Source organism: Mesitornis unicolor, unplaced genomic scaffold, assembly GCF_000695765.1.
Source record: "Mesitornis unicolor isolate BGI_N332 unplaced genomic scaffold, ASM69576v1 scaffold3771, whole genome shotgun sequence".
Lineage (NCBI taxonomy): Eukaryota > Metazoa > Chordata > Aves > Mesitornithiformes > Mesitornithidae > Mesitornis > Mesitornis unicolor.
This window is the reverse complement of record NW_010161543.1, coordinates 26601-36683: the sequence shown is the minus strand read 5'-3', so window position 1 is coordinate 36683 and position 10083 is coordinate 26601. Positions and strand designations below refer to the sequence as shown.

The window sequence follows — 10083 nt, the reverse complement described above, 5'->3', positions numbered from 1 at the left end:
CCTGCTGTTTCTTTCCCTTCTGTTCTCTTTCTGCATCCCAGTCTCTTAACGCAGTTCATGCATTTATGGGGGGGAGGAGGAGGTGTGTGGCTGAAATTCCTCAGCCGAAGCTTATTCAACCTGTTTTGTACCTTTGTGCTGCATTTCATCCAGGATAAAGGTCAACAGCCAGTGGTAAAGGTCACAGTCCATTAGTCAATGAGAACAACTTACACAGAAAAGTCTGCTATAAAACAAATCTCTTCACAGATAATTTCCCATGTTCTTTGGAAGCATCTATGCTTTCCCTGTAGCTCAAATGGGAATAACAAGTGTCCCACTACAGGATATAATTATATAATCATCATATAATAATAATAAATGTACCAGGACTAATCTCCATTAATTGGCTCATTTTTTAATCAGTGAATAAATTTCTATTGCAAGGTATGAATTTTTAACGTGTATTAATGGATAACTTTGAGCATGCTCTCATGCCTATATATTGGGATGTCACATTCATCACTGCATGGACCTGGAAAAAGCATCATGCAGTGGTTTCAAAATCACCAACATAAGGATGCCCACTTATTTGTCTTTTGTTATTTGTTTTAAATTTATTTATCTATTGCATATGTAGTAGAACTATGTAGCTGCTTTGCTTAACTAACCCTCCTCTCTTTCTCTCCAGGAACTGTTTGATTCTCAAAGTTGTCAAATAATAGCCTCCTAGATCTTAAAAGAAATGAAGCATAATAATGTAACTATTGTTATTTCAGCCTTAAGCGTTGCCAGTTTATTGTGAAGAGTTGCTTATCTTAATACTTTAAGTATACTTTGGTAGAAGTGCTGATGTAATCGGTAACAATAAACAAAGACCTAACTATTAACGGCTGGCGTCAAAAAACACATTGCAGCTTCAGCGATTGTCTTCTGAAATACAGATGTGAAATCATGGTTCTGGTGTACCTCCTCAAATTAGTTAATTACTGAAGTTGAGAACATGGGCTTACTTTGGAGAGGCAAAAGCAGTCAGTCTGACTGTGAACACTTGACTCTAACCCCCACATACACAACCTAAACCACTGCTGCTCTAATGTCCCCATGATTTCAACACATGGGTTGTGTGTCTGGAATATCACTTGTCTGAATAGTTTTGCATTTTTCATTTTCTGCAAGTGAAACCTGATGGGGTGTGTGTGTGTATATATATATATATATATATATATACACACACACACACACATACACATGCATATATACATATTTATATATAAGACATCTCTTGAAGGTTGGAGGTTTTTTCCTTTAAATTCATTCCTTTCTTACTGAAAACTCCTGTTTGTTTTGTTTTTCAATCAAAATGCTCTTCCAAGTCTGCTCTGTAAGAATGCTGTGTTCCTCAGAGAAAGCAAGCAACAATTGTTCCATTTGAAGATAAGAAAAGACACCTAAATAATGTTCCTGAGAATTTGCAACAGCAAGATACTGTTTCACCTGACAGGTGCCTTAAAAAAAAAAATCCTTCACATACAGGCTGAATTAGAAAAATATTTTTATTTACAAGAGTAAATAATGTAGTGCAAGGAGAGTAGATTTAACCCTCAATAATGCATAGATTGATGACATTTATAGTCTGTGATCTACATAATTTTGCAGAGGTGCATGCACAACTGCTATAAAGGTCAGACCTTTCCTGCAGCCACTTGCCAGACAGCTTTAAATCAGACAGAAGGCATTTGCACTCCATACTTGCTATCCATATACCCCATCTCACATTTATCAAATAAACTGTCACTTAAATAGGTGTCTTTAAGAGTTACTGTAGAACACGAAATAAATCTTTTGACAATGTTATCTATGGAAGAATCAAAAAATAAATTGCTCATTTAGTTTGTGTCATGGGTTCACATTTAAATAATTTTATTTATTCATTAGGGAAGCTACTTTCTCTCATTCTTCAGTTAGGCAAAGACTTTGCGTGTTTTCCTCCAGTCCCTGAATGAAACACAGTATGATCATGTGCTGGGTATAGTGACATAATCTGCATTATCTGTTTGGAGCATTAAATAAATTATAGGGATGGTTTTCCTCTACAGTGGAGAAATCGGACTGGTGAATTTCTCAACAATTTTGGCTGTTGGACTGCATTATTAGTGCCACTAGTAGGGTTGGTTGCCAGTTCTTAGATTTGCAGTTGTTCATATCCCATCTTCCCCATGGGACCTCAACCTCAAGAAAACTGCACTTCAGGTCGTAACAAGAGGATTCTGAGGGTTTGGCTCCTGCTGGGCTAAATTGCTTGAAAAAGGAGATTCTTCTTGTTGTACCAGTCTGGTAGCATCCTCACTGCTGCTCCCTGAGGAGGAAGGTTCATCTGACGATGGTTCTGTTCTTGTTTCAGAAGAATTATGAGCTTTGGAAAAACATCAAAATTACTGATTAAAAAGACACCACTGTGTCTAGGAAGTCTATTCATCAATATTTAAATATTATGCAAATATAAAAATCATGATATAAAGATAACACTCAAAGGTTAGGAAATATTGAAAGAAGTATATCTGTAACTTTATATAGTTTGTACATATGAAGTATGACTCTGAAGTTACAAAACTTTCTTAGTAAGAAAAAAATACTGGGTTTCAGAATTATTTCCATAGTCAGCATATTTTCCACAGCTACGTCTTAAATGCTATCTAGGAATTACAAAATTCAAATAAGCTTTTTATGTGTAATGGTGTTTTGTTGTTTGTTAAATACTATTCCCTGCAAGTATAGGTTGTCAATGTGGAAAGTATTTTTTTCTGAATCTCATTACAGAAATATGTCAGAAAACAGTATTTTCTGATGGAGGCTTAAGCTGCCTACCAGGGTTAAACCACAACATAAGAGAATGTACTTAGTGGAAGAAACTCTTTTCATAACTGGTAATACTCATTTCACATCTTCCCAATCAAGATCCTGTCTTGCGATTTGAAGTGACATGATTGAAGGCGGCAATGGTTTTTAAATGAGGACTCATTATTTTTGCACGCGATTGTAGATACAATCTTGAGCATTGCAGTTTCATCTCTGATCTCTCTTTCAATAAGGTGAGAAAATAATGGGAGTTTTAAGACACTGAAATCTGGCATCTGGTTTTCTGTCCCTTAATATTCTCTCAACATTCAGCAAACCTGCTAGTTTAGGATAGAAGGCTGCAAGCACTCATTGAGTGCATTTACTGATTCTGTTACTGATTTGAAGGGGCTGAACTGCCTCCTCCTAAATTACTCCTATGTACCAGCTCTATGAACCTCACTTTTCCTCCCACCTTATATCTGAACAATTCAGTCATATGAAACGTGGAACAGTCTCATTACGTCTTATGGAGACAACATGGTGAGACCACATCTGGAATATTGTGTTCAATTCTGGGCCCCTCAGTTCAAGAAGGACAGGGAATTGCTTGAAAGAGTCCAGCACAGAGCCACAAAGATGATCAAGGGAGTGGAGCATCTCCCTTATGAGGAGCAGCTGAGGGAGCTGGGTCTCTTTAGCTTGGAGAAGAGGAGACTGAGGGGTGACCTCATTCATGTTTATAAATTTATAAAGGGCGAGTGTCAGGAGGAAGGAGCCAGGCTCTTCTCTGTGACAGCCAATGACAGGACAAGGGGCAATGGGTGCAAGCTGGAGCATAGGAGGTTCCATGTGAACATGAGGAAAAACTTCTTTACTGTGAGGGTGACAGAGCACTGGACCAGGCTGCCCAGAGAGGTTGTGGAGTCTCCTTCTCTGGAGACATTCAAGGCCAACCTGGACGCGTTCCTGTGTGACCTAGTCTAGGTGATCCTGCTCTGGCAGGGGGGTTGGACGGGATGAACTTTTGAGGTCCCTTCCAACTCCTAATATTCTGTGATTCTGCGTGATTCAAAGTCATATAATTACTCTAACAATACTGCATGTCAACAGCTGGGAAATTATCTCTTACTTCCAGTCATAATCTCCTGCAGTTAATGTTTTTATTAAGAACTTTCTTTAACAAGGGAAATTATCCAGAAATCAAGGGGTTTAAACCTGTGCCTTGCTTCATCCACCCCTTTTCAATGCTCAAAAAGTGACCTGCGTATCAAAGAAGCTGCTGTTCAGGGGTAGCAATACCAAGTGTAGAATTTCTGCTTTTATTTCTGAAGTTTTTATTGAAACAAAAAGAACACTCCTCTATCTTCGGTTTTACTATGACAAATACTTACCAGATAAAGACTGAGAATACTGCACTGCAAATGCAACCAGAATTGATAAAAGAAAGGTTCCCATGAAGTAAATCTGTGACGGTAAGTTTAAAAACACATATTAGAACAGTGCAAAGCCAAGGTAATGCTCCAAATGAACTATGCAGGTACCAAAGGAGCAATACATACCAGAGTAGATTGTAAAATATTGTTCCAGAAAACTCTCACATAAAAATAAAGCAATGCTAAAGAGCATGGACTAATTGATTCTTGGTTACTATTATTCCAGCACCTACAACAAGAAGATTAAAACAACTGATTAGTCCTCCTCTACAATTTTGTGGCATCTGTCATCTGGGAATCTCAAGTGAGTTTGCAGCAAACCTCAGTAACCCAGAAAAACAAGCAGATATTATCATTACTGTCTCACAGATGGAGAAGTAAAAATTCATGAAATACCAGATTAACCTCATTAAGCACAAAATACCTTACCCTAAGAGTGTATTTTATTATTTTCTTATTAATCAACAATGGGCCTAAGCATCCATGCTGCCCTTGCAAAGCAGTCACAGAACAAGGCCATACCCAAGATACTTTGTTCTGACTAATGTGAGTCAATGGCAGTAGGACTTGAATCAAGATGAGAAGTACGAAATGTAGTTGCCTATGCATGATGCTGGTGCCTAAACCCCCTTTAGAGACAACGCAGTCCTACGCAATGCAGTCAGAGCTTGGAGAGTGCTTTAGCTGAGTACCTATGAGGTATTTCAGCCCCTTGTATGTGGGGTGAGCTGAGCTTTCTCAGTTCTATCAGATACAGGAGGACTTCACCTACTAGGGGAGTTTAGACAGCTAAATCACAGGTACCTATTTTAAGCTACAATTTATTCTTTTCTACCAAGCTAAGGAGGGAGGGGTAGGTAAAGTTGGGGGGTGGGGTGGTGTGTGTGTGTATATATGTGTGTCTATGTATTTATAAAATTTAAAATTATATATATATAAAGTACATGCCCTTCTGGACAGAAGTGTATGATAATGAGCAATCCCTGCAGTGCTGTCAGGTCTGGAGTTCCTCTCACTGCAAAGCAGATGGGTTCAGAGCACGTGAAGGCAGAATTCAGGCTCAAGCTTACAATCCCAGATGGAGCAGCTGGTCCAGAGCCCTATTTATGTGTCTGGTAATTTTATATGGAGTGGAGGTAATTTAGGGTACAAGTTTAGGCTAACTGCAGTGAAGAACAATTTCAGTGGACTGTTGGTGAACTGACAAATGAGGTTTTAATGTTAATATAATCTCCACTTTCTTGCGTCACACAATACTCAGTGGCAAAGCAGAAGATAAACCACTCATTCTTAGTTCACAGCCTTATACATGAACTGTCAACTCTTTTTTCCTTAAATATTGGAAAGGCAGCTCCACAGATCCACCAAATGTTGTGTAAGCTTTCCATTCCCAGTGCGCTTTTCCAAATCACGTTGCTTTACCCAGGTGAAGGAAAACGAAGTTCTGCACTGGAAGTAGAGGTTTCTAGGTGGTTTGTGCACAAACAGTGCTGGCACAGGCAGTTCAGGCAGCAGATGTATAACCTTCTCACATATCTAATATTCTATGCCACAACATCTGTGCCATGCTGGACCATATTTACAGAATAATTAGGAAGGACTGCTATTTTCCTAATTACATACTTTTTAATTTCACATTATGCTATGTTTATCATTAAACATGATTGTTTCAGGCAGTATACAAATTGTCAGTGCCTAACTTAGGAAATTAGAGAATTGGAAAAAGGCCTCCCAGATCATTAAATCTAGTCTAGTCCCTGGTATTTCAGGTAAACACATATAATCAGGTCTCTCAAAACAGGCATAAACTGAAATATATTGAGGCTGTTTAAGCATTTAAAGCATGTTGACCTTAACCTGCCTTAAATCATACAAGTGAACAAAGTTAATAATTACAGAAATTGCTGTTCTCCAGAGTAAATGCTCCTCACATGGAAAAAGAGAAGATGCTGATCAGGGGAAAAAAAAGACTCACCTGTAATAAAGCTCCTGAAGAAGTGAAATATTACTAGAATGCAAAGCCTGATCAATATCCAAGTGATCCAGAATGTAGGAAGGTATGGAGTTGCCCTCTTCGATGACAAGGGCCAAATTAAAGAAACCCTAACAATAAAAAGGAACACACACCTTTTAACCACTAAATTTTCACATGTATTTTTAATGTCTAATGTAAACATCAAGTATCTAAATAATTATAACTGTCTTCTATAAATTCATTTAGTACAATGTGATCTTCACTGACTAATTACAAGAACCTTCTCTCCTACCCATATACCCAGATAAATACTGAAGATGCAAAAGAATTAGCATTCATTTGTTGTAACACCGTTTCCTTAGAAACCATCTGGAAAAAGAAAGATCTGAACTTTCTCATTTTTAGTTGCTCTTTAAACACAGCCACAATGTCACACTGTAATCTTTCATATACTATACACACTGAAAGAAGAAATGGATTTCTGTTTTGTTATCATTTAATTCCCCTTCATCTAGCTCTATAGACCAATGGCAACCTGACTAGTGAAACTGAGAGAAAAAATTTGCTCCACACAACTTAAAACCTTAATCTTACAGTTTTGACAAGTCTTAGGCATCCCTACGTCTCTTCAGACATCTCCTTTTCAGAGCCATGAAGATGAACACACGGGAGACATATTACAGGATTCCCCATAGTTTGGCTTCCATACTTCAAAATAAATGTTAATACCCCTCTTCTTTCCTTTGCTAGTTAGAAGTAATGTTTTGCCTCAATATCCTCAAAACAGAACTCAACTACGCTACCTCTAACAAATTCAGATACAAGATACTGTCTGCAGACACTGTCACAGGGACAGGGAGAACAGAATATTGCACCTGGGATGCTTCAGGAGGCTCTGAGGACAGGACATGCAGTGTTGAAACACTGATAATGTTGGTAATGTTACATGGTGAATCTTTTCATTATATATCATTTTGAAATGAAGCTTTTGTTGGTGGAGTGAACAAAATTCACCCTAGGATTCACTCAATATACCAAGGGAAATGGACCAGTCTTCTTGTTTATTTCCTAAAACAGCAGAGGATAGGACTGGAATAAAACTCAGCAGTCTATTAATTCTTAACCTGGCAGGAGTAAAAATACCAAGGTCTCAACAGAATCAATTGTGTCAAGGTAGGGTAGCATTGAATTGGTCATTCACCTTTAGCTTTCAAAAGAGCCTAACTCTAGGACTGACCTACACTAGGTTTAGCTTTTATTATCATGAAACAGCAACTACTGACTCACAAGGTATTGTGAAATAATTCTAAGTTATTCTAGCAGGTCTCTTCAGTGCACAGATACAGCCAAGCAGAATAATCAGTCTCACGTGAATCCTCAGATTGTTCTAAACTGATCATTTTTTATAAACACATCACAACTGCAGACCCACCTGTGAGTCTCCCTCTAATGCAGCTTGTGCATACATCCGCATTGAGAGCTCAAGGTCTTTCGACTGGTTCTGGTAACCATAGTAGTAGAAATCACCCATCTTCAAATAAGCTGTGGAAGAAACCAGTAGCAGATAATTTAGAGTATTTGTAGAGACAGAATTAACCAACTATTAATGTGATGGAGAAGTTAACAGTAATTCTATTTAAAGCAGCATATTTATAAAAAAAAAGGTACTCTCTATCTCTGGTTGTTTCTGTGACTACTGTACATCAGACTGACTACTGAAAATATTTATCCTGGCTGAAATTTCTCATGTTTTCTCTTCAATGAATTTAGTGAATGATACTGCTGTTTTTACAAAAACTAAGACTTAGAGACTTTATACTGTTCTCCTTCTTCACTTGCTCAATCTGTCTTTCGGCAACCTGTAGCCTTATTATTCAGGTTAGCCCAACTACCTTGATGAGACTTAAAAAGATGCTGCCTAAGTGCCTGTTCTGTACCTGTCACTATGGCAGCTGAACCCATCCCAAACATTACAGAACTTACTGCTGATAATTTCAGTAGTTTCAAATCCAACCCAGAACAACGACAGGTATGGAGTTTTCCTAGTCTAGAAGGAAACAAAGCCCAGCAAACGTTTTACAAACATCTTTCCGTGATATTGCACAGCAATGAAATGCTCCAACAGAGCGGGCATTGACCCAGACAGGAGTAAACATAACATTGCACTAACCCATGCTAAAGAGTTTAAAAGCTCCCATGACCATGTTTATACTTCTCTGACCTAAGCTTTCCCCAAATGGTTTGAAACACTTCTGCACCCTGTCTTGTGCGTTTATGGCAGCTACCTAGAAATCCCACCTGTTACATAGCAGAGCTCCTCCAGGAAGCAAGTTGGTCACTGACCCAACAGCAAAGGCAGAAAGACTACATGGACAGGCCGGCACCGATGCAGAGTAGAAGGTCATGAATGCTGTAGTGTATCATCAAGAAGAGAGTTCCCCTCAACCATACCAACTGCATCACTCAAGCCCTGGCCTAGAGAGCACTCCTAAAACAGGAAGAGGCCCTGAGGTCACCGTGCGTTGTGCTGGTAACATAGCCCTGGGAATCTCTGCTGCCAGGGTTTGACTCTCCATCCCAGGCCCTACACTGGGGATTTGATCCTCCACTACTGCAGAGAGGGGTCTGAGACAGAACTTCCCTTATGTTACTCATATGAAGAAGAGATAAATTAATAAAATACTTTCCCTGAAGCAAGCAGGTTTCTCTCTATTACTTGAATGGAATCACAGTCTCACCCCATGAGTCTGACCTTCAGAAGCTTCTCTAATGCAAGATTGTATCAGTGGGTCTGCCAAAGAGTCAACCTAACAATGCCTCACTAAGGCATCTACAAACTCCTCGTGAAAGCTAACAGGGTTCGTCAGCTCCTGGGGTTTCAGGCTGTATCAATGTGGTATTTGGCTTCCACACTGCGGTGTACTGAAATGAAGAGCTTGAAATGTTTTCACGCTCCACTATTAATATGCTTATTACAAAGCACTTAAACCTTCCTGTGAGACCATCAGATCACTGTTTTCAAATACTGAATAACTCTTTCAAAGGCACCAAGATGACTTAGTCACTAAAGTCATGCATGTAGTAAAATGTAAGGCTGAAGGAATGTAACTTATATGTATATAAACCTTCTCTTCTAGAAAGGCTTTTTTTTTTTTTCCTTAAAACAGAAAATCCCTTAGGTCCCCAAGGTAAGCTGTGCCAACGTTCAGAAACCCTGTACTCTAACAGAAAAACGCATAATAAATTAGATAAGGAATACTTTAGCCTTCGTTAGTTTCTCATGACTCAATTATGATATGGAAGTATATTTGCTTTTGGATTTTCTCTTTGATAAACTAAACAGCACGAGCTCCTAAATTCTACTGCTATCTTTTTTGTTTCTTAAACCTTGAGTCAATTGCTCAGGCTCCTAAATATCTAGTCCCTTCTCAGTGCTTAGCTTTTTTGTTTTATTTTATTCAAATTTTATCAATTTTATGATATAAAAAGGAAATTCTCTGAAAAACTGTGCTGAAACACAACACTTAAAATACCTTTTTTCACTGTGATATCTCTATCAAAACACTAAAAAAGAAATGCATGTTAAGCGGGGATTAGTCTTCCCCTAACTTGCTCACTCACACAGAATTTGTAACAAATGTAGTTCCTGGAATTTTAAAAAAATGTAAAATTCAAATTCAGAAGGAGTTCCTTATACATACCAAATGAGGGTGCATTGACTTGAGAAATGGAGAAATTGTAGTATCTCCACACACAGTCACTTGCTAGGTATTTCCTTGCTAGGTCCTGGAAAGAAAATAATTGATCCATTCATATCACAGATAAGAGATTAGGATCACATTATTTTTAACAAGT

At 38.3% G+C, this 10083-nt stretch overlaps 1 protein-coding gene across 1 annotated transcript in view; it reads right to left on the bottom strand.

Annotated features, from left to right (window-relative positions):
* Window positions 1–2109: 2109 nt before the first annotated feature.
* SEL1L3 (sel-1 suppressor of lin-12-like 3 (C. elegans)) overlaps window positions 2110–10083 on the bottom strand; it is a 30629-nt gene continuing 22655 nt past the window's right edge. The window contains exons 18-23 of the mRNA XM_010193310.1: window positions 9930–10014; window positions 7661–7770; window positions 6229–6356; window positions 4380–4482; window positions 4212–4284; window positions 2110–2395 (exon numbers count right to left, since the gene is read on the bottom strand). Of these exons, the coding sequence (XP_010191612.1) occupies window positions 2229–2395; window positions 4212–4284; window positions 4380–4482; window positions 6229–6356; window positions 7661–7770; window positions 9930–10014 (666 nt within the window). The 3' untranslated portion in view covers window positions 2110–2228. The remainder of the gene's footprint in view (window positions 2396–4211; window positions 4285–4379; window positions 4483–6228; window positions 6357–7660; window positions 7771–9929; window positions 10015–10083) is intronic.